The sequence below is a fragment of the Balaenoptera ricei genome, chromosome 17, assembly GCF_028023285.1.
Source record: "Balaenoptera ricei isolate mBalRic1 chromosome 17, mBalRic1.hap2, whole genome shotgun sequence".
NCBI lineage: Eukaryota > Metazoa > Chordata > Mammalia > Artiodactyla > Balaenopteridae > Balaenoptera > Balaenoptera ricei.
In genome coordinates this window covers 30,272,303-30,297,692 of record NC_082655.1, presented here as the reverse complement: position 1 = coordinate 30,297,692, position 25,390 = coordinate 30,272,303, and the positions used below count along the sequence as shown (strand labels likewise).

General features: G+C 34.6%; 1 protein-coding gene across 3 annotated transcripts in view; it reads right to left on the bottom strand.

Annotated features, from left to right (window-relative positions):
- The window catches only part of ANGPT1 (angiopoietin 1), a 262,121-nt gene that overhangs the window by 49,511 nt on the left and 187,220 nt on the right, over positions 1-25,390 (bottom strand). For all 3 annotated transcript variants that reach the window (XM_059901881.1, XM_059901880.1, XM_059901883.1), the window contains exons 5-6: positions 8,480-8,607; positions 93-194 (exon numbers count right to left, since the gene is read on the bottom strand). In XM_059901881.1, coding sequence (XP_059757864.1) covers positions 93-194; positions 8,480-8,607 — 230 coding nt within the window. The remainder of the gene's footprint in view (positions 1-92; positions 195-8,479; positions 8,608-25,390) is intronic.

Sequence of the window (25,390 nt, the reverse complement as noted above, 5' to 3'; positions counted from 1 at the left end):
AGACATCTAAAAATACAAAGGTTTATCACATAGTGTAGTGAAGAAAATCTCATGATAAAACATCAAAAACTATGTAAATTCTTCCATCTTACCATTTTATATTCTTTCCAACCTCTTTGGAAATCTAGACTTCCATCTTCACGATGCTGTATTACAGTCCAACCTCCCCCATTGAGATCCATATTGCAAAATACCTGACAAAGGGAAAATAAAGTCAAGTGAAAATTATGTCTATTTTAAACAAACAGGTATCAGATATGCTTCAAGACAGAAATAGGATGGATAGGTCTATAGACAAAAATAATAAAAATTGCCATACTGAAAATATTAATTTAGACATTTTATTGGCTATTTCTTCCTATATTCGAGTTGTTTCTGATTAAATCCCATCAAATGTGCATAAATTACTTGTAAAGGTTTAAATCAGTCAGCTGAAAATTGTCTCAGTCACAGACTATAAAAATTATTTTTAAAAAGTTTGTCTTAAATGGTAATAGGCACTATGCATATTCAATTTTTTAAAATGCTACTAAAAGTTTCCAAAGTTACAGACCATTTTATTGCTAAAACATAAGATTTGGAATTTTCTAACTTTAATTTATTAAATCACAATATAATAATAATAAAGGTTTTGGAAAAATAATATTAAAAAAATCATTTATATTTAGCTATTACACATTTCATTGTATATTAACTCCTACATGCTCATATACTACAATAATTACTCTTGATGGTTCAGTATTATATTAGAGGCAAAATTTGGTCCCCAGCATATGGAGAACACATTATTTGCCTGAATTTTTGTCATGAACAATAAGAAGAGAACATGACATACTGTATTCCTTCTGACTGTGAGAAGCATTTCTTTCCCATGTGGAAAAGTTATCCAAATCTTTCAAAGACTTATGCTTATTTCAATTATTCTAAATACAATATTATTTATTTAGAAATTGATTCATTTCTCCCCAAGTCCACCCAAGGAGAGAAACATATCTGTAATGGCATTATCTTTGGAGAGCAATCACTGTAATTGATGTAGCATAAATGTGGCAGCTTGATTATTCAAGGGCTCAGCTTTGGGGAACATCATTCCCCCGGCAATTGAATACTAAAGCAATTTGGAGGCTGGCTAAAGGTGTAGATATGAGGCAACAGCAGCAGGCAGGCTGTGTGGGCAAAGAGCTTGATTAAAGGAAAAACCTCAAGTGTTTTCCCTGAAGCATTAAATTTGGAGCACAAATGGCTAAAGGGTATGAAAACAATGGCAAGAAATGTTATTCAAAGGACAAACTGTCCATGTACTTCCTGGCAGTAAAAGGAACTAAGAGGTACATACTTAACTGTGAGCATATAAAAATAGGCAAAACGCTCTCCTGAGGGCTCTCCCTCTAATTTGAACAACCACCCATCAGTATGTATTCATTATCACTAGGAACTGACTCACCTCCAAGATTGCAGATTTGAAATTCCTCTCCCTGTCCTGAAGTTCTCCCTCTACTAATCCCTTAGCCTCTATGCACCTGCTCTTTGTCCTCAACATAACCTCCGTCTAGTCTTTTGTCTTCCTTAATTCTAATCCTAATTCAATTTTTTTCACCCAACAAGCATTTTTGGGCATTGATTCTGTGTTACAACTGGCGAAATACGGATCATTTCCTCAAAACACCTAAAAGTTAAAACATTGAGTGCCCCTGTAGAGTTAAGGAGATGTGGGAATCCACAATTTTCAACTCTAGTGACCTGAGAATAATAGAGTCAGTAATCTAAATGAGAAATTTAAGGAAGAGAGCTAACATGTGAGAAAAGAAAATGATCATGGTTTTGAAAACCTAGAGTTTCAGGTAGCATAGTCATCCAAAAGGGGGAGTTTATTGATCAGTTAGAGATGATCTAACTGTAGGTAGATCAAGGGTAAGAATAAGGATAAGAGCATGAGGGACTAAGAAAGAAATAGTCATAACGATACTATGCCTTTTAAGTGCTAGATAATTTAAACACTCTACACGCATTTTCTAATTTATCTCACAACACCCCTGTGATGTAGGTATGATTATTATCTCCATTTTGCAGATGAAAAACCTAAGGCTTTGAGTATTTCAGCAACTTACCAATGGTTATTATTAATATAAGATACTGGATCTAGGATTTGAACCCCCTGTTTACCTAATTCAAAATTATATTAGGGGTAATCTTCTTGAAAGCAGTAGTTGATAGCACAAAGATGGAATTTAAAGAAGTAAAAAAAAAAAAAAAGTGGAAACAGATGTGGGGGGAGGGTCGGGTCCAAGAATGGGGTTTGGTGAACAACTGATGGAGATAAAAGACACCAATAACCTTTAGGCAGGCAGGAACTTCATTTTATTTGCTACTGTCCCTGGTGCCTAGAGCAGTATGGACAGTAGCCTAGCAGGTACTAAATGAATATTTGTTGAAAAACTAGAGATGCAATAAGGAAAGACACAAAATAGGAAAACTTGATTAATGGAATGCAGTGAAAGCTGGGGATGGATTTTGAGTTGGGGGAATAATCTACTTAATCAAATATTCCAGACAAGTCAAGATAAATAAAGATTAAGAAAATACACACTTAAATTTAAAATGAAGGAGCCATTAGTGATCTTGAAGAGAGAGACTGCAGGATTCCTATAAGAATAAAATCCAGATGGCACAGTTTACAGAGGGCATAGTTGATGATTCAACACAAGTGGCCAAAGTGGAACTTTACTGGTAAAACAGATAAGAGTGAGTGAAAATGTCAAGGAAATATTTTGTTAGAGAAAACTAATTTCACTTGTTTTTTAATTATATTTTACCCTGCCTTGACTGGTTAACCTAGAATTTTTTTTCCAGATTTTGATTTCCTAATGGACACTGATTGCCTGAAAGTTTGCCAAACTGTGTTTGCAAACCTATGAAGTCCACTTAACACTCTCAGGGAAAGGAATAACTACATCTATAAATATAGAGTGTGTAGAGAAAACTGTTCTTTACAGTTTTTTTATTACTATTATCTATGTTATTAAAATTCTATGCACTTAAAAAGTTTTAAAATCACTCACTAATTTTAGAAAAAGACAACTTTCCTTTTAAACAAAGGTATCTAGTGACTTGAAAATGTTAAGATGTGTTGGGAGTACTTCTTAGGTAAAGACCCAGAGAAAGTTGCCCAGAGGAGAGAGGAGTTACCCAGGCAGATTACTGCCTTGGAAGCTAAAGTGCAGAGAACTTAAGAGGTTAGACTTACGCTCTACAATTCTTGTTAGGACTCAGTAATAACAGCAAGGATAACAGCTGCCATTTGTGGAATGTGGACACAATAGAACTGAATGACACATTGGTTAGGGGCATGGACTCAGGTGCAACATTGCCTATGTTCAAGTCCCACCTCTGCTCTCTCAAGCTATGTCATGGATCTTTTGCAAGGATTAAATGAGTCAACGCATATGGAGTTTTTAGAACAGTGTTTGGCACATACTAAGCTTTGTCATTAATCTCTTAGATTATCTCATCTCTACAGATGAGATAATATGTATTTATATTGTGCACTTATACTCTATGTATATAATATCTCATATATTATAACATCTATTATATATGTTTCACATAATTTATTATGAATAATATAGGACATATAAAGCCAAAATATATAGAAGTTCAATAAACTGTCCTTATGATTACAATTACCAGCTTCTTGTTAATAATACTGGCATCATCAATCTTTGAGCATGCTTTTTAGTGTACGTGTATATGTATATATATACATATATGTATATGTACATATATATATGAAGTTGGATTCATGCTAGCACACACACACAAAAGACCATGTTATTTCTAGTCAGAAGAAAAATAAAAAGCCTATGCTTAACAGATGAAGGAAGTTAAAAAAATTAGGTGGTTGGTTTCAAAAGATTTGAGATATGAAAGGACTTGAAAAGTTCCTTCGCCAATATGGTATGGTCTGTGCTATCTGGCAGTGCCCTTCCTGTAGACACAGGCCCCACTACATTTACTATGCCTGTTGTATTTATTGATCATATGACTTGGGCTTAACTCTATCCGAGAAAAGATTGAACTGGCTCCTATCCCAGGCAAGGTCAAAGCTTTCAAGCATTAAGTATCCTTTAACATAATATAACGATTTAAACCCAAACAAAAAGGGGAAATTTGATTCACATAGTTCTTATGCTTTTATGCTGTGTGCAAGTTGGAATGATTAACCTTGTGAGTGTTAATTATTTTTCCATAGCCTTAAATAAAAAAGGCTCAATACATTTGTTATAGTCCTTTTCCAAGAATTAGAGAGATTATAAATTCAGAAACAAATTTTTAAATATTTTACAATAATCAGAGTTATGATTTAATGGTTTGTTTTAGTGAATGAAACTAAGCTGGTAATAGTGCATTTGGTTTTAGAAACATGAAATAAAAGGAAAAATCCTATTCCCTACTACCATGCATGAAGGGAATTCAGAGAGGAAGATAACCACAAGCTATTAATAATGAAAAAAAGTAAAAAATAAATATGTAAATGATCTAATTCTCATTTTCTATCTGCTTGAAAATTTTAATAGTCTTAGAAAACTGCCTTTGGCTTCCACGTCACATTTGAAAAGATAATACTCTTCTAACTTTTGCAGACATTCTTTCTTGGCAGGGAATGATGTTAGTCAAAACAACTGTGTAACAATTGTGTATACTTGCAACTCTCACTCTGCCTAAAATTAATAATTCTTATTAATAGTTTTTGTTAATTGCCTAAATAGGCCAATTTAATTGATTGATCCATATCTTATATCATACATAATTGAACTTTTTGTTTTGTTTTTATATAGGCTTGCCTTGAGTTTCTCACCCTTGCTAGAACTTCTGTAAGCACTAAAATGAGCAAAGTTTTTGTTAGGCATATCCACGATTAGCACCAAACTTTATAGCTCCGAAGTATAATCTACATGGAAGGGTGAAGGTCCGAAAGATGCATTTTCCAAGCACTTTTTATAGAACTGAGAGAATACCAATTATTTATATCAAAATAAGAAAAGAAAATGAGATTACTGGGTAGGAGGAAGTGGGATGGCTTACAATCAGAACATAATTTTCTGATAATAAACTCTTACCCGTGTCATTCACATAGGTTCCTATAAGAAATTATGAATGGTGCGGCTTTGGTCAATTCTAATATAAGTAATTATCCTACTTAGTCCCCTCTTAAGATGGTACAGTCTAGAGTTAATTCCTTTGTTACAAAGTCTGTGTTCAATATTTACTATGTGATTTGGGAAAGTTATTTTTCTAAAATAGGGATAATGGGAGCACCTATATCATAGAGTTATTGAAAGGAGTAAACAAGTGAGTATATATATATAATGTGCTTAGAATAGAAGCTGGCAAACTGTAAATGCACAGTACTTTTGAACTATTATATTAATCAGTTTCTAAATTACACTGGGGAAGTTCACACAATATTTGTTCTTACTAATGTTGAGCTATGTGAATATAATAACGGATTTAAAACAAAACTTGCTACCTACCAGGAAGTGCAGGTGCATCAGCCTAAAGTATCCATCTCCATAACAGAACAATATTACTACTTGTGAGAGGATCGTGATCATAAAAGGGAAAGAATAAAACAAGGGAATGAACACTTAAGTCAAGAAGGAGGCCACAAGTCTTTCTTCCTTATGGTCAGTTATCTCTCCCTCTCACCATGCTCTGCTATTATTTCCAATTAAACTAAATCTAATGACAGTACAAATGACATGTGAATTTCTCCTTCTTCCATCTGAAGCTCCATGGGGCTGTTTCTACAGTGATAAAATTTGCCTCTTACAGGCCTGTATTGATATGATTGCTAATCTGTTTGGGGTAATATTTTTCCCTGGGACTAAATCTAGTAAGTTTAATTTAGCAGGTATTTGGCATTTGTGGATTTAATATTTTAGATTTTCTTTTAAGAACAACACAGAAGCTCTATAATATGTAAAATTCATTATTTTGCAGAGGCATAAATTTAAATCATGTTATCCTTGTGAAACCAACATAGAAGTCAGCCACTGAACTAGTGAACTGGATGGATCCTCTAACCCACTCTTTCATGTAAATCTTTTAAAAAAGCAACTTAAATATATTTAAGTTTATAAGTTATTGTTCAAGTTTATGAGTTATTACTCAAGTTTATGAGTTATTCAAGATTATGAGTTAGGATACTTTTCTTCCACCCTAACAGAAGCAGTGCTTCTGCAAATAGCCTGTGCATTATTTGCATCTCAAAACATTTTGAACTAGAATAGAGTTATGAATTTACATGACTTAAATTCAATGGAATGATCAAACTTTACTTGTAATGCTCTCACTAACGGTCACGTGGTAGTACTGGTGATGGACTGAAAAAGATTCTAAAAGTGTAAAAGTTAATCTAAAAACTTTAAAAATTATTTTATTTATATATTCATACATATAGAATTATTAAGAGTCTAAAAGGAGGGTCACAATATTTTTAGTTAACTTTATTTTTATAGTCATTATGTTAGAGGGGAAGTGACAATCATTTAGGGGTTCTTTCAGGTCTTGGGCAGCACAATAGGTAAATTGCAGAAAGTATTTATGTTAGCTCCACTCCTCTCTCCTGGGACAGTTTCTAACACACTTCACATGCCATCTGTATGGTGTGTCAGTGTGTGGGCGTGCATACATGCCTGTGCACATGAATTGAATTTAAACTTAAGTATGATTTTAAGATATCAGTAAGCAGAGTAGGAAGGCTTCATGTCATACGATCCAAAGGATTCAAAAAGCTCATTTTTACAATAAATTACCCTCTCCTCTTTACTCCTAAACTTGCTATTGTACCTTCACAATTTTTTTTTTTTTTTTTGAGACATGGAACACCTGATTCAGTAAAATTTTGCACAGAAGCCCAAAATGAAATACAGTGAAACCAGACTTCTCTGGTAGGTGACCCAGGTAGCAATGTCCATAACTGCCTGCCACCTCTTTTACCCCCTGCACTTTCTCTATCTCTTCCCCCTGTTATAGGTCAGTATGGAAGACCGTTTTTCAGAAGAAAATTTTGTTCCAGCAAAGGGAAAAATCATTGAGCTAACTTAAACCACTAATCCTCACTGAAATCAGCAGAGAGGATAGTAGAGTCCAGACTCTCCCTCTTGACATATGTGTGACATCTGGCAAACTGGTCTCCATGATCCATTTCCCTCACCCATCAAAGGAAACTAACAATCAGAATGACTAAGTAAGTTAGGCTTACTTACTATATACTACACAGAAGTGTTGATATTATCATCAGCAGGTCATTTATTTATTCATTCATTTCAGCACATATTTACTGAGGACCTATTATGTGCCAGAAACTATTCTGGGTCCTGGGAAATCAAAGATAAAAGTAAAATCCTTGCCTCATAGAATTCTGGTAGTGAGAGAGTCATGCAAAGTTGCTTAAGGGAAACAGGGAAAGCCTTCCAAGAGCATTTGCACAGTACCCAGAGGAAATGGGGACAAAGGACTGGTAATTTAGGTGGGGCAATGAAAGGAGAAAAACTGTTCCATCTTTTGAGGATAAAGCACTGCAAGGGCAGGTGGTCCTCTTGGGGTCTTGAGCATCTGGCTGAAGTTTTTTATATGTTGAAAAACAGGGCTTTCCTCAAGGCTCTCCATAAACCCTACTTCAAACAGCCTCTATCACTACACTTCTACAGTATGTTATAATTTCTGTGTAATTGTCTGTCTTCACCACTACACTGGGAACTGTTTTATATTATGTCCCTAGTCATTTACTGACAAATAAATGACATACACTTAATATGTATTGAATGAAGGAATGGATGGATGATTTGACGAATAAATAGGGAGAAAGAGTATATAGAGGAGGTGTGACAGCAAGACAGTGTTTTCTTACTTCAGAGTTTACTTTGGATCCTGTTCAATATACTGATGAAAACTATCCTCCAACACACTCTTTTAGGTAAATATGAAAAGCAAATCCTTTCAAGATTATGAGTTAAGATCAAATATGTTTCTCTACCCTAATAGGAGCAGTGGTTCTAGAAACATGTCCCTAGCTCTCTCTCCACGGTATTTGAACTGTAGATGATGTGTACCATCTGGGTCCTTGGGACTTTGGAAGATGGTTCCTAACTCATCTCCATGCACTTGAAGTATATGTGACTTCAACATGTAATCTGTACAAGGCAAGCATTTATGAACAATGGGACATTCCAGGAATGAGCAGAGGGTAAATGGAAAACTTTGTGTGAAATAGGGATGGGATATGTGAGGGTTGGAAGAGGTCTGTCTGTACAATAGGGTTTTCATCTTTTATGGACCTGGGAAACAGAGTATCTTTGGGAGAAAAGAGCTCAGGCACATATATTTTCAGTTTAACAAGCCCACAAATCAATCTGATTATTCAGCAATTCAACTAGGATCTGCTTTACATCTCATAAACAAACACTTCTGGTTTTACCTTTTTGGGTTCTGGCATATTATTAATATAAATAGTGTAGATTCCACTTTTATTAAAACCAGCTTGATATACATCTGCACAGTCTCTAAATGGCTTTTCTTCCTCTTTTTTTCCTCCCTTTAGTAAAACTGCAAAAACAAAACAAAACAAAAAAGATTGCAATATGTGAATATCAGTACCATTAGTGCCCAAATGGACTCCAAGTATAGGTAAGCAAGTCTTCATTTCCTCCAAACAAATGTCAATGTTGCATTTATTGAAAAATCAATCATAAGAACAATACTAGATTTTGAGGTGACTCACAGAATTACAAAACTATAGGAAAAATATGTGCTCAGTTTATAACTGAATACTTTATATATTTTGCTTAATTTCTAGTTTTTTTCTCTATCACTTCCAGAACATCAACTCAAGGGACAAGTAACCTGATCATGTAATACCTGCAATTGGTAACAATTTCATCAGTGTTTCTCTAAAATTTCTAAAACGTTCTTACCTACATTTCACAGGAAAGTTTGAAAAATGCTAAAGCATTTTTGGAGGAGGGAGAGGTGAAGATAAATTCAAACATAAAAATAAAATATGGAGGTTTAAGATGCTAAAAGAAGGTTGTACTGTTTTTCTGTGGCTTTATATTGAAGAGCTCCTAGAAATTTTTATTTTTTAAAAACTCTCAAAATAATTAAAAGGTAGAAAGAAGTCTCTGATCCAATTTAACTATCTAGAATGAAAAGGGAAGTAACCGTTGGTTTTTATTTAATGGTCTGAAGTTAAACTATCAGGTGGATGACACACAAATAGAAGAACAAAAATTAGGGCTTCCCTGGTGGCGCAGCAGTTGAGAATCTGCCTGCTAATGCAGGGGACACGGGTTCGAGCCCTGGTCTGGGAAGACCCCACATGCCACGGAGCAACTAGGCCCGTGAGCCACAACTACTGAGCCTGCACGTCTGGAGCCTGTGCTCCACAACGAGAGAGGCCACGATAGTGAGAGGCCCAAGCACCGCGATGAAGAGTGGCCCCCGCTTGCCGCAACTAGAGAAAGCCTTAGCACAGAAACGAAGACCCAACATAGCAATCAATCAATCAATCAATCTTTAAAAAAAAAAAAAAAAAAAAAACACATGGGCTTCTCCAGCTCTGGAGGAGGATTCAACTTTAAAAAAAAAAAAAAAAATTAATAAGATTTGAAACTAAGTTATATAGGTGGAAGAGCTCAGTAAAAGCTGGAAGTCAAGTGGAAAAAGAAATTTAATTAGAGATAATCTCTACTGAGAGGAACTTTATTTCATTCACTGAGCTTCATCCACTATTAAGTTCTTATTAACGAGATCAAAATACAAAAATGACTCATTTAATAGTCCTCAGCTAAAGATATAGGTGGTATCTTCATAAAGTATTTATGATTTAGTATTTTCTAATAAATACATGTTATTTTAGCAGTTTGCTTCATTAGCCTTTTTTTGAAGTTAAGACTAAGAATATTTTATAATCTTGCCCTTAAAGTCTCTGGTTACTTAATAATTATCTGCTTTCAATCACTCTGAGTCACTATGGTATTTAAAAATAATAATATCAAAGGTAAGCTATAAATCAGTGCTCTTAAAATGATTTTAAATGTTCTAACAATCTAAAATACTAACCTGATTTATATTTGACACATGGTGTTACTAATTTATAGGTAATTAAAAATTAACAGTCTGATCTTTGTAGAAAGAATGACTATCTCAATATAAATATTTCAAATTTTCAAAAATTACTATGGTTCAAGGAAATGAAATACCCATGTCATATATGTTGCTATAACAAAAATATAGAATTATAACATTTAATAGCATTATGGTTCTCTACATAGCTCCTGTTTGCACAAGTGGTTTTGCCTACTTATATTAAAAGCTACTTCTAAACACCACCCATCACAATTGCAATATCAGGGACTTCCCTGGTGGCACAGTGGTTAAGACTGCACGCACCCAATGCAGGGGGCCCAGGTTTGATCCCTGGTCCGGGAACTAGATCCCACTTGCATGCCACAACTAAGGAGCCTGCCTGCCAGAACTGAGGAGCCCATGTGCCACAACTAAGAAGCTGGTGAGCCGCAACTAAGCAGGCCGCCTGCCATAACTAAGACCTGATGCAACCAAATAAATAAATATTTAAATAAAAACACACACACAAAAAACAATTGCAATATCAACACAAAATAAGTAATCAGAGGACTAACATCATATGATGGTGAAGAAGCATTGCACAGAATGTATGCAAATAGCAATTAAAAATGAATATTTATATATTAAGAAGCTACTTTTAATGGCATTGGGCATGTCAATGGATTATATAAAGGTCTTGTTTTCAAAAACAAGACCATGTCAATGCATTTCACTTGTGCTTACTTATTTTAAGCTAAATGGACTATTATTTTTCTAAAACAAAACCTTCCTAAATTCTAAATGCTTGCTCTTCTGTTGAAAATAACCAAATCAGATGCAAAAAAAAAAAGGATGTAAAGAAATACTAACTAAAATTTATAATCCCTTGAGAGGATGAACAAACAGGAAGATGTGGTCAAGAGGAATTCAACGGTAAACCCATTTTTCTTTTTTGGGTGAGAGGTGGGGAAAATCATTTATCTAAAGAAAGAGAAAATGCTTTCTTGTTCAATGTACCACTTCCTGCCCTCCCTTATTTAGTTATGTAAGGAGAATGCATTCCCTTCCCACTTCTCTGCCACCTCCCTTCCCCTTTTCTTTTCCTCTTCAGGATGATGTGGGTGAAAAGACTGTTGTGTGGGAAGAGGGAAGCTATTTCACACACTTTTTCAATAACACAGAAAAAAGGAAAAAGTTGGATACTATCTTATTTTTCTGGAAACTAATTTATAAAAATGTTCAAACTATGAATGTAAGTCTTATAACTGGCAAAATGGTTTGAGGAGTCTACCATAAAAGGTACTATTAGTGCTGTGGTTATACTATGGATTCGTTGTCATTGTGGCAACATATCTGATACAGATGTTTCATTTTCTTGAAATATAGTTTCATATTTTTGAAAAATTGAAATACATTCTTTCCAGATGATTAGACTGCTTGTTTTTAATTACTTACTAATTAGTAATATTATGCTTGAAAGTTTGATCCAGGCTACATTTTAGAGTAATACAGCATTTAAAAGCAATTTAAAAGTTTCATTCAGAGCTTACCTTTAATATTTGTATTATATTCTATGATCTGAAGACCCCTTCTATAAGAGTAGATTGACTTTCAGAGTTTTTCTTTCTTTTTTTAATCTATAAAGTGGGGAACTTATACATATCTCTGAGGCAAGTATGTGAATTACATAATGCAGAGTGACTGAATTATAGTAAGTACCAAGAAATGGTAGTTATTGCTGTTATGGTAATAATGATATCATCAATGGCAACATTATATTATTATTCTTTCTTATGGAAAGGACACTCAGGCTGTGGAAGGCTAGCCAACCCACCCAATGGAGTGGTGGATGCTGCTGTCGTCTACCCTCAAATATAAATACTGTAGCTGACTAAATGCAGGGAAGTTACAATTGACTGGTTACATTTAGGATTATATTGAGCTGGCCTCTCCTTGTCAGAGTTGGCTAATAATTGGCTTATTTCATTCATTGACTACATCAAGTCACACCATTGTTAAATTTAAGTGTAAAAAACCCAGGTAAACTAATCTTGCTGTATACTGTAAGCTTTATTTATTAAGAATTAAAGATTATTTCAGATGAAATGATATATGATGTATATACCAATATGTTGATTGTAGAGATTTAATCTCCTAGCTTCAATTTTCATGCCTATTTTCTTTGTTAAGTATTGGAGAATTCTGAAATGCAGTGTTATGATTTGATATTGTAAAACTGGACACACAGTAAACATTTTAAAACACAGAAAGGCAATAAGAAAGATGAATTAACTGAACATTGCAAGTGTCAGAACTAAGGATAAATTTTTGTAGGAGGTCTTGAGATTCAGCAAGATGGAAGATAATGCCTGGAGGAATATAAGATAAATGACAAGAGACAAACATGGAAAACCTGATGGAAGAAGATAAAAGAAGCATCAACTGGACAGAGCAGGGAGGAGCAACCCTGATGATTGATATAGGTGTTTTAGCTATCTGTAAAAGTGGTTTAACTTCTAATAATACACTGGTTTAAAAGCATGAATTCTTAAAAAATGATCTTTACATCTAAAAGTTCCGTCTTTGACCACATACTCTTATTTTTTCCTCTCCCATTCTTTAATTCTTAATGAGTTTGTCTTTCTTCTAATTGAGAGTCTAGATCCCCACCATTACTATCCACCTCTTCCTAGCCTCCTTTTTCTTTCTTCCTACCTTCAGTCTGAGAGTGAGGCATTTAAGCACGGTTCAGGTGGAATTGCTAGTGCCCTCCTTCCGCTGTCCTTTCATCCACTAACCCCTTGTATGGGTAAATCCTGACCGAAGGAAGGACATTTATTCACATTCTCACCCCCATTTCTAGACTGCAAACACTAAAATGAGGCTATTTAATACCACTGAAATGTGTACTTTCTAAACTCAGCTGTGTTCTCTATGCTTCTCAGTCAAACCCTTGGTCATTTCTAACAGACTTTTTATTACATTTCCTGAAAAGCGTATTTCAAATCTTTCTACTTTTTTCAAGATTAAATCTCACTCCTGTCTTCTCTATTTATATATGACCTTGTTTTATGGTTTACTATGACGATCAAAACCATTTAAAATAAGTCTCCTCTACCTTTTTCCTCTACAGAAGTTGTCTTTGCCTATCTTTCCCCTTGCCTTTTGTGTTGACCTCTCTTAGTCCCTTTTCTACTTCTCTAATTGTCCTTTCTCTTTCCTCTTCATTGGGTTCTGTTCCTCTCCTCACCTACCAATAGATGTTCACCAAGATTCTATTCTTGGATCTCTATTCCTTTTTCATCTGCTCTTGTTGCAAACTATCTTCTATGGCTTCAAACTTTTACACAGATTTCTAAGATACAAGCATTTCTGACACCATGTATTTGCTTCTCTCATGACCTCCGGATCCTCATTTCTACTTGCCTGTTGAGCAGTTCCTGATGCAACCCCAACTTTCATTTGTTTAATGTTACCTAATATTTTCTTCCGAAACCGATGTTCTCTTTTTCTCTTACTGATCCCACTATCCTTCCTCAGTTGTCATCGTTAAAAATTAATGAAAGCCTAAATATAAGATAAACAGACTGAGGCTTTTAATTTGTCTCTCAATTTAAAAGACTGCCTCCTGTCCCTTCTTAGTTTAACCCATCCTATATTAACAATTTCAGTAAATATTGATTAAACATCTGCTATTTGCATGACTTTTTCAAGACAATGGAGATACAGACGTAAGAAAACCACAACCTGTCCTTAATGTGATCACAGTCTGATGAGAGAAAGACCCATTAGCAGGTCTTCCATAATATCTCATGATAGCTATACCTATGATTAGTATCTTCCATGATAGGGAAAAACCTAACTCAAGCTGGCTGGAGCAAAAAGATAATTTATTGAATCATGTAATTCAACAATCTAGGATAGAGCTTTAGGGAAAGTATGATCAGGTTTCAAACAGTGTGATCAGGAATTGGTTTACTTATCTTTTTCTTGACTCACTTGTTGCTGACTCTCTACCTGGTCACAAGATGGCCAGCAACAGCTTCTCAGTCTAATGTTACCAGTTTAAATATAATACCAAACAGAGATAATGCACACAATTGCTGTTTTGGAGATATGTATCAAGTGCATTGAGAGTAGGTGCAGAGACTACACTCTATTTCTGACCAGGTAGACTTGGGGAAGTCTGTTCAGAAGAGATAACACCTGAATGAATAAAACATGTAAAAAAGCTATCTGAACTAAATTTTAAGAGCTTGGTATGCCAGTTCAAAGACTTTACCCACATCAATATCAGCAAATAAATCTTAGGAAAGTCTTAGGAAGGAATCATTATTCATCCCTTATCTATACAACCAAATCTCTGTGATCTAAAGGGAAAGAACAGGGACATAAGCAGGTGCATGTCTGTCTTTCACCAGCCGACATTCAGTCAATGAGCAACCTGAGACGCTGACTCCAGCAGCTGTTAATTTTATCTGGTCCTTGCCTTCATTTGCCTACTCAATTCCAACCCAGATGGCATATCTACCACTGGGCTGACTTGAGGGAAGAACCATGAAAGCTAAGGCAGAGGGTCACTTCAAATCACATGAACCCTCAAGAGAAAACTTCCTGGAATGTGGAATTCGTAATTCTGAGTCTCAGAAAACCTAGTAGAGAATGCAGAAGACAATTAGCCTTGCTACCAGAGACAATATAAAAAGCAGGAGCCCTTGATCCTACTTAATTCCTAATAAGTTGCTATAAAGGGATCAATTCTTCAATTATTCTTTTTAAATCTTAGATGTGGCTAATCATTCATATCTCTCCAGTATTTAGCAAACATCAGAATGTATGCAGATCATGTTATTGGTTTAAGGATATTTCTTGTGGTACTTTTTGGACCATTAGCATTAAGGAGATCATAGTACAAGGAACTGACCCTAGCCTGTGATTTTCAACACAACAGGTCACTGAAGGTAACTGAACATACAGATGAGTAAAATGGCATATCTGACAAGGTGCAAACAAGCAAAAAACTGATTGATTAGATTCTCTAGTCTTCAGCCAGGTGTGTGCGTATTTCATGGAAAGGCCATTTAAGAAATTCCCTGGTATCCTAATTTACTTGAAAGGACTTTTAGAAGTAGAAGAAGGTAATATTTTGCATTTCAAGGGTGTAGAAAATATGTTTAAAGGTTTGTAGGCAATATTCAATATTTCAATATTTTGTGGGTGGGTGAGGAAGACTTACCGATGATTTCATAAATACGTATCACATATGTATAGCTATATAAACACATATGAGTTTTAAGCTTATAAATTAAAACTTTCAGAATTGGTATTTTATTTCATATAAAATATATGCATATGAACCTAAATATCTGTGGGTTGATAACTCAGCATGATTGTTTTTAACCTACAAAAATGGCAATTACCTATTTTTTTAATCTAATATATATATATAACATAAATTGCTATGTCACAATGTAACAAACATATTTATAAATACTTTCAATCTGAAGTCTTTGGTTAAGTAGTTAAAGGCTTCCTTTTTAAAAATCTACTATTCCTTTTCCTTTTAACTGTGGTATAAGGGAACACTTGAACATTGTTTACTTGCTGCATTATTATTTTAATTAAATTTTTTGTAAAAAGAACTGTTTTTATTCTAATTTAAATTCTTTATGTGTATATATTTTGTAGATAATATGTAAAATCTTAACTATCATCTTGGTGGGAATATAATAATCATGATCATCATAAAATCAACTAGCATTCATTGAATACTAATTATGTGCTCAACTCTGAATTTCTCATGCTAAGTATGTTTTATATGCTTCATTTCATTTCACACTCATAAACATCTTATGAGATGGATTTGTCAATATGTCATTTTATATATGAGAAAACTGAAACTCTGAGATGCTATCTAACTTCACCAAAGCTTATAAGTAGTGGAAGTCTTTAACTGTAAAGCCAAAACTACTTCTTACTGGCTTCTAAAGTAATGTCAAACCCAAATAGAACTCTAATACGTTATTTGTCACAGAATGAATCCCCAGCAATACTTAGCTGAAAAGGTCCCACCCTAGGGTCTTAGGTGAATCAGGACAGGCCTTAATTATGAATGGGTATAGGCTCTTCTCATGGAAGCAGGAAGTATGGGAAGAATGACAGGAGGCAGAAATGACAAGAAAGAAGAAAAATGTTGAGATGAAGGTAGACGAGAGGAACAGGTAGCAGAATTTCTGTGAGACGGGAGCTCTCAGCAGCAATATGAAGCAGTGATGGCCCACAACTTCAAAAGCAAACAGAGGATTAGGAAGTAAGAGGTCCCTGAGCAGCCACATTGGATTTAATAATGTCCATACCCTAAAAGTCATGCTGATCAGGATTTACCCCCATTAGTTTTAGATATTATTCTCAGAAGCCTAATTATTGATCCCCCAGCCTATGGACCATTTGCTAGCAGCTACAAGTTTAGAGGAGGGCTGGTTGGGAAGGTGAGAGTGGGCATATGTCTGTGTTTGTGCTCATCTTCTAGAATCAGGCCTGAAAACAATGAGAAAATTGATAACTAAAAGCTTTTTTGTGGGTATGAGGAAAAAATAGTAATTTTTTTAAAGTAGGCAAAAATAAGAAATGATAATAGTTTGGGCAATATATAACACAAGGGATAAATTATATACTTTTAGAAAGGCATCATGGTATTATGGTGTAAATTAATTCATGCTGATGATAATGAATTGAATTATTAGAAAAAGCTTTTATGAAAACACTGCAGAAAATTTGCCATTATGATATTTAAAAATTTTCTTAAAATTTTACTACTTAAAGAGATACATTATATGGAAAATATATTACTCATTACATATAATTGTAGGTAAATATATACATTTAAAAATTTTTATCTGTCTTTAATTTTTTGATTCTTACAAAGGAGTCATATTTAAAATAAGCCCTACAACCCTGCAATCAACCGTTCAGAGAATTTTTTTTTTAACATCTTTATTGGAGTATAATTGCTTTACAATGGTGTGTTAGTTTCTGCTGTATCACAAAGTGAATCAGCTATACGTATACATACATCCCCATATCCCCTCCCTCTTGCATCTCCCTCCCACCCTCCCTATCCCACCCCTCTAGGTGGTTACAAAGCACCGAGCTGATCTCCCTGTGCTATTGAGACGTATAAGGTACATAAATGATTAAATCCATGTGGACATGCATAGTACCCTATGTCATATGTGGATTGCTAATTTTATGGTACTTGTTTCAGTGTGGAATAATGAAACGTGAAGTAATTCTACATATTTCTATTTTTGTTTGATTAGTGTATTTAAATAAATTTTCTAACACTCCACTAATGTGAAGTGACTCACATATGTAACTGAATGTATACAATGCATATTACACTTAGAGCAACTAAGAATGAAAAAAAATTACTAAAAGTTGAAGATGGATTTACACACAATCTTTGTTTAATCAAGTGATCATTCGCTTTTTATAAAATTCATTTCTGTGTTTTCCCTTTGGGCACCCTGATGGGCAGTTATGAGTGCTACATGATCCTTGCCATTTGTTCAGAAGGTCATTTCATTAACAAAGATAGTTCAGGTGTTTCATGTGTGTTAATTTCCCATGTAATGTCTTCAGCCTGACTGGAATATACTGATTTTCAATAAATGATTTCTCACACATGTGGGAAGACTTAAAGGGCATCTTTTGTGCTCTGAGTGGACAAATAATTGATTTCAGCAAAAGCCGTTAAAAATGGAATGAAAGTCCTTGGGCAATGCTGTAAAACATGGAGAGTAGTTGCCAGATGCTTTTGAAAACTGACAAAAAAAATGCCACTTTGAAGTTTTAAATAAATAAAGGCTGACTGTCACCATAGGTATGTCACTTTGGTTCTTACTCTTGTGGTGAGATATACTTGATGAATACTACTTTCCTACCTGGGGGTATACATGGGATTCTACTCTAACTTTGGGTTTCCTCAGTCATTATGAGTGACACAAAATCAAGAGAAGATATGGAATGATTGATAGGAGTCATAAAATGCATGAGTTTGTCTAGGACACCAGGCAAACTCTAAGGCGTGTAGTACTTTTATGTTAAGCAACGTGGCAGCAGCACTGGGGCTTAAAGTCAGTTGTCCTTCTTCCTGTTCTATCTAGGCTACCATGCCCGCCCTCTTGATGGCATACGTCATAGCTGCTTCAAGACACTGGTGAGGAAACCATCTCAATCTAAGTCCTAGTTCTAGGGACATGGGCTGGATTAATTTTGGTTGAGATTTGGTTTATTTGTGCACTTGCGAGTGTGTACATGGGGCCAAAGCAACCGGCAAAACCTTCCTTTAGAACAAAATTGTCACTTAAAATTAAACCCACAGTTCAGATTCATTGTTCCAAAGGAACTCACACTGATTGTGAAAACAGAATGTTCACACCTAAAATTAATTATGAGTACACTTAAAGACATGATAAAATTAAAAGAGGTTTGACTTAATTGGTATTAAATTTAATAATTTAACTTTATCATAAATTCATCAAAAATTTTATGACTTATTTATCTATTCTTGGTAGGTCACATATTAGTGTGATTCCTTACCAGAGATGGTCCCACTCAGAATGTGAACATCCAAGCCAGTAGTAGGATGAGATTCCAATGTACTTAGAAGCAGTCATATTGTTGGTATTCTTTAGTTGAAAATAGATGATGAGCTCCCATAGGAAGCTAAAAAAAATTTTTTTTAATTAATTAATTAATTTTTGGCTGTGTTGGGTCTTTGCTGCTGCATGTGGGCTTTCTCTACTTGCGGCCAGCGGGGGCTACTCTTTGTTGCGGTTTGCAGGCTTCTCATTGTGGTGGCTTCTCTTGTTGCGGAGCACGGGCTGCAGACGTGCGGGCTTCAGTAGTTGTGCCGCACAGGCTTAGTTGCTCTGCAGCACGTGGGATCTTCCTGGAACAGGGCTTGAACCCATGTCCCCTGCATTGGCAGGCGGATTCTTAACCACTGCGCCACCAGGGAAGCCCTCTAAAAATGTTTTTAATCATCAGTTTTAAAGCTTCTTAGCATTGGACTTTTAGAAAAATCTTAAGCTAAAAGTCAATATTTTGTTTATATATATTTAAGCCCAACCATATATTTGCAACATTTTTCAGGGTTTATTTTTCCTCTGTTCTTAAAGCATAAGAGATTTTATAAGGGTTTCACTCTATGGTTCCTGTGATATACACATACTGAATGATGTTAATAGAATGTTTTTTCCTTACTTTCTCTCTGAGTAATTATAGGTGCTATTTGGCTTAGTACAAAGTACCATAGCTTATCTGTAACTAGTATCCACTGTCCCATTTCGTCTCTGGACTTAGAAAAAAAAAACTGTTGAATTGGACCTGAGTATCGATGAGTCCAGGAAATGATTTAGTTAAAATTCTATTCAAAATATTTTGTGCTTCTTTGCTTTAGCCAACCAGGCCATGAAAGCACAAGAGAAGAAGGAACAGGGTTTGTTCATAGTAATGTTAGAACATCAGGGCAACACTCCTTTTTTCATGGCCTTTCACCCTGGTAACTTCCAGGCCCAGCTGGAATCAGGGGATATCCCTTTCCATTTCAGACAGTTTTGTTTCTGAAATTGAAACTCTAATTCCAAAAGAGAATTAACCACAAAATTTCAAATCTCCCCCAAAAGATGTGGTTTAGAAATAGTTCATGGGAGAGGTCAAGGACTGTATTATTTTTTATTTTGTTATCATTAGTTTGGCTATCTGCTATTCACACAATTTTTTTTTTTTTTTACGGAAATTACGACTTTTCAAAAGGCAGATAACATGCTCCATCAAAAAGGAGAAACATACCATTTCCAAAAATAAATAGTCACTTTCCCCTTAAGCCATTAGGTTTTGTGAAAGGAAGTGCTAGAAGTGTGGTTCATTTTAAGGAAATTGTAAATGTTTGACATATAATTTTCTGTCAAGATAAAGCACTTCCCTCATTAAATGGAAACAAGTGCTCACTGTAGTGTTCAGCAGATGACTTCCTGTATTTTTCTTTCTCTTTCTACCTAATGTTAAAACGTGCATTACAAGTAGTCAACGATAACCAAGTAGTTTACTAAGTCAATAAAAATGATATTTTCTATTTTTATCAATGTTTATATGAGTAACATTCAAAAAGTTTTAATTTCCTCCCATCATTTGTGATGTTTTTAAGAGTTGTTCTTAACTCAAGGGACTTGCAGGAGTTCAAACTATCTCGTCCCTTGACCGAATGATTTACTTCACAAACTCAGTAGACACTGCATAGGAGGTAAATTCCTTTCAGATGGTAGAATTATTCTGAGAACAGAGCCAAATGTCCCCTCAGCACTGGAAAGGAAGCAAATGCCTCATTTCCCCTTTTCAGAAGGCCAGAAGACCGAAAATAATGATCAAACGTTCTGTACCACTGCAATCAGCCTCTGGGAAAGATACTTCAAACCAAATAATTGAGATCACTTAAAAATTTTTAGTATTAATCATTATCTCTTTCACATGATCTGAAAGAAACTTTTAAAATAAACTTCAAGAGAAGCTCCTTATGATTTGAAATTTTTATACTTCATATTAAGGAACTAAGTATATAAACATGCTCATGTCTCTTGGTATTTAAGTTTCTTTTATTCCTCCCTATTCTCTGTGCTTCTCTACCCAAAACTGATATCTATCCTTTCACATTCAACATTTGGATGTGGGTAGACAACATTTTCTGCTTTTACTTCATCTTACTCATTTTAGTCTTCAATCTATGCAACTGAGCTCTACAGTTCACTCAAACTCTCCCTATAGAAGGTAACATCCCAGTTCCAAAGTTCACTTCAGTCTGTTTTTTCATTTGACCTTTCTGCTTATTTGCCACTAAAATAAGACCCTTCATAACAGTCTTTTCTCTCTACTATAACCCCTATTTTGGTCTCCTTTTTTCAGTCCCCTAAAGAACTCCCAATTTTCTGTCTTTGATTTTACATTCTTATTATTTTAAAGTGAGTTCATAATATATTATGCAACTTCTGTATGCTAAATATTTCTGTAATTCATTCTGTAAATTCTCTGAAATTGTGCATAGATTTGTGCCTGGGTATTTGCACTAAGTAGGAAAGAAAAGTAGATTAGTTTTCATCAGATTCTTGAATGGATTTATAACCCCTAAATGGTTGAGTCATTGCTTTATACACACTTTCAATGATTTCATTTGCTGCATGGCCTTACCAATTATCTCCTCTGAGGACACACCAATCTACATGCTCATCAGGATTTTACTACTGAACTCCTGACTCTCATTCCCCTACCTTCCAGAGTCTAACTGTCCCATAGTCACCTCAGTCCAATGCCTCAAACTAGATCTTCCCTCCAGAGCCTGTTTCTCTTCACATGTTGCTGATTTTAAGAAATATCATCAAAATTAGTCAACCCAGAAACTTGGAATTTATAATATATTAGAGTCTACTTCTAAATAAGTGGTTATTTCTTGTTGATTCTAATGCTTCTTTATTCACAAATTTCCCCTTCACTTGCCTTTCCATTTGCCCTTGTTTGAACCTGACCCCATTATTTCTCTCCCAGAAGATCCTTTTGAGAATCTGATGAAAACCACCTTCAATCTACCTTTTCTCCCTATCATAGTATGGTGGATAATGTACAGACTCAAGAACCAGACTCTATGGGTTCAAATCTCAGCTTGTTCACTTGCTAGTACTGTAATATTTGGGAGTTATTTACCTTCCCGTGCTTAATTTCATTATCTGTCATATAAGGTTAATAATAGCACTTAGCTTATAGAGATGTTATCATAATTAAATGATATGCAAGGGGCTAAGAAGATTGGCTCATACTCGCTAAGTATTTGTTAATATTTTAATAATGGCAAAATAGCCACCTGGTCCCTCTGTTTCCAGGCTTGTCAACTTTCTGATGCATTGTTCCTACGTTGTGACTGGGGTGATCTTTCTAAAATGATAAGGTCACCATTGTCCTTATATACTGACAATGACTCCTCACTGCTTTCAAGGAAAAAATTCAGCTTCTTTGATTTCCCTCTGTGGATCTTTCTAACCTCGTCTGCCCCTGCTCTCCTGCCTTTGATTATGAGAATTAGGTTATGCATTTAGGTGTACACCCCTCACACCCATTCTCATGACTCCTGGCAAATATATATGTTTATGCTCTCTAGAGTATCCTGTTTTCTTCATTTTGAATACTTAGCCACTGTCTCCCCATTAGAGCCATCCTGCCTATGTTCTAATCCTGGATCAACCTTTCCAGCTATGTAACCTTAGGAAAATACTCAAGCTGCCTGTGGAATTTATAAAATGGGGCTAACCACAGTAGTTCCCTCAAACTGCTATTGTGAGGACTAACTAAGTTAATACCCATAAAGCTTAAGCAATGCCTGCATCATAATAAGCATAATAAGCATCAAAAAAGCTTAAGCAATGCCTGAATCATAATAAGCATTCAACAAAAGCCTTGAGAAGACTCTGCAGATGCGGGATTCTGCCCTCATCCTTCTGCCTCTATCATGATTTTAACATTCCTCCTGTGTGTTTCACTAGTCCCCTGGCACCCTGGCCTCACCACTAGCAAACAATTACAGAATATAATTGTTTGCTTACCTATCTCTTTCCCCACCAAATTCTAGTTTTCTTGAAGCCACGGACAGTACATCTTTTTTCTCTTCTCAGTTGTCTGAACAGTATCTGGCATGTTATAGGAACTCAGCAAATCTTTGTTAAATAAAAATGGATGGATATCCTTACCCCCAGAAGAGAATCTGACACCAAATAGTTGCTGTATAACTATTTTTTAAATGAATGATAAATTTATGAATCATATCTTGGTATAGCAGGAGTATGTTCCAAGTTGACTTGGACAGTAAGACAATCAGCCAATGTAATTTTATGATGGAGTCTAAATACTATTTTCTTTTTATTTATCTTTTCTTTCTTTTTTTATGGTTTGTTAGTAATTAAATTCTTGATCACCTAATGCAAAGTTTGTCTGGTGTACGCTCAAGGTACGTGATGATGCTTTAATTATCTCTGAACAGAGATGACTGCTGAATGTTGACAGTCACAATACCTGATTCTCCACCCCCAAAGAATTCCAAACCTTGTTTCCATGCCATTATCAATGTAAACTATTTAATTCCCACAATAACTGTGAATTGCCAAAAACATGAAGCAATCAGCTAAGCTTTGACACAATGATAACATTGAGAGCAATATTTCTTTAGTGTTAATGTTTCTAAGAATAACTGCAACCAAGTTTTTGCAGACAAAGGTTAGAAAAAAATAAATGTGCTACCCAGAAGTATTACAAAATAGACGCAATTCAGTTTGTAATGACTATTTGCCTAAGGTACCACTATTGCCTGTTCAGAACAACAAGAGGAAGTTTTGCTGAACTATTTCAGAAAATGTGTTTATTAATTGTATTTAGATTAAATACATCTCATGACATTAGATGTTTTAGTAGGAAAAGTTCTGTGAAACTAAACAAAAATACTATGTGTTTTATACAAACCTCTTTTAATTCTTACTGCAAACTCATCAGGTATGTATTTTAATTCCATTTTAGAGATTAGAAAACTGAAGCTAAAAAGAAGGGGCTTAGATGACTGTCAACAGTCAGAAACTCTACACCCTTGTATTCAGGCATTTTCTATGAAAGAAATTTTACTTATAGATAGCACATCATAAGTTTGCTTGTGTTTAGTTTAATCTTGTCACTTGGAGGAAAAGGAAGGAATTAATGTTTAATGAATCAACTGTGTCACATTCTTTTGTTTTTATATGCAGTATCTAATTTAATCCTCTCACTATCATTGTGAAGCAGATATAATTATCCTGACTTTTTATAAATGATGAGACAGCTTCATAAAGATTACATTAGTTGCCAATGACAGAAAAACCTCAATAGAAATTTTTCTCTTGCTTTGTAGTATTACATTCAGGCTGTCTCCATAAATGACTGACTGAGTCAAGTTAGAAAGAGAGGACCCTTAAGGTCAATTAAAATTTTTAGTCTTTTGGATTATGACACAGTTCATAACGTTTTTGGAAAATCTTTCAGAAGACTACTCTTTGCATTTTTGAAATATACATTTTAGAAAAGTGATGCATTTATTGTGATGTATTGATTTAGGTTTATTTACATATATTTATATTTAAAAGTAGAACATTTATATATAATCTTTGATAAATAATAAATCTACTTGATAAACTTTTGGTCTTAAGTAGGGCGAGATTTTACTTATGTGTTTTAGAATTAGAATGAAATAAAAGTTCATTTTAGAAACTGATATTTAATCTAGTATTATGCAATTAGTCATTTAAGTTTTAAATTCACCATAACTGAAGACTATGGTGCCAGTGAAAATGAAGATATGCAAAGAAGTAAAATCTTTATGGAAAACTTAATGAGAGACATTTCCCATTTTTGTGTCTCTTAGGAGTTCTTAAATGACCAAATACTTAGTAGAATACTTAACTGTGGGATTAAAGAAAAAAAGATTAATAAGAAGCAAATAAAATCTATGGTTATAAGAGCATAGAATCCATTGGATAATAGGGCAATAGGCTTACATTCAGATTACAAATCCTATAGTTAAAGCAGGATTTATTTTAGAATTTTATCATTAAAAAGAAAAGAAATGTCTAAAGGTCTGAAGTATTAGACAATTTCTGTCTCACTCTGTAGTAGTAGTAGTATTTTTTGGATATGCTATATCATAGAATAGACATAGTTACTTTTCTCAAACCCTGAGTGGATGCTATGGGTAGCATCTATCAGGAGTGCCATAATAATTGTTCAATAGATTACGTTTTTTGAATTGAACAGATGTTTGGTTGCCTGACACTGCACCCAAAGACCAAAACTAGCCAGGAATTTTAATTTTGAAGTCACCCTCCTGCCTCCAAAAGTTTAAAGACATATTTATTGGACAATACTTAGAAAAGAAGTGAAATTATGATAAGCAGGCAGACATATGAGCTCTGTGAGAATCAACAGGGCTTGATATTTCTAACATCATAAAAAAAAGAATTACTCAACTCCATGTGCATTACGTCTCAGGAGTCTCAGGATGATAAGAAAAATATGTTTTCAATCTTTCCCCAAATGCATTCAGTTCAATATGAGAATAGATATGTCTCATATTAATACTTAATTTCTAAATACTCATGAGCTCTATTAAAATTCTCTGGCAAAATTCTACCATGCTTTCCTT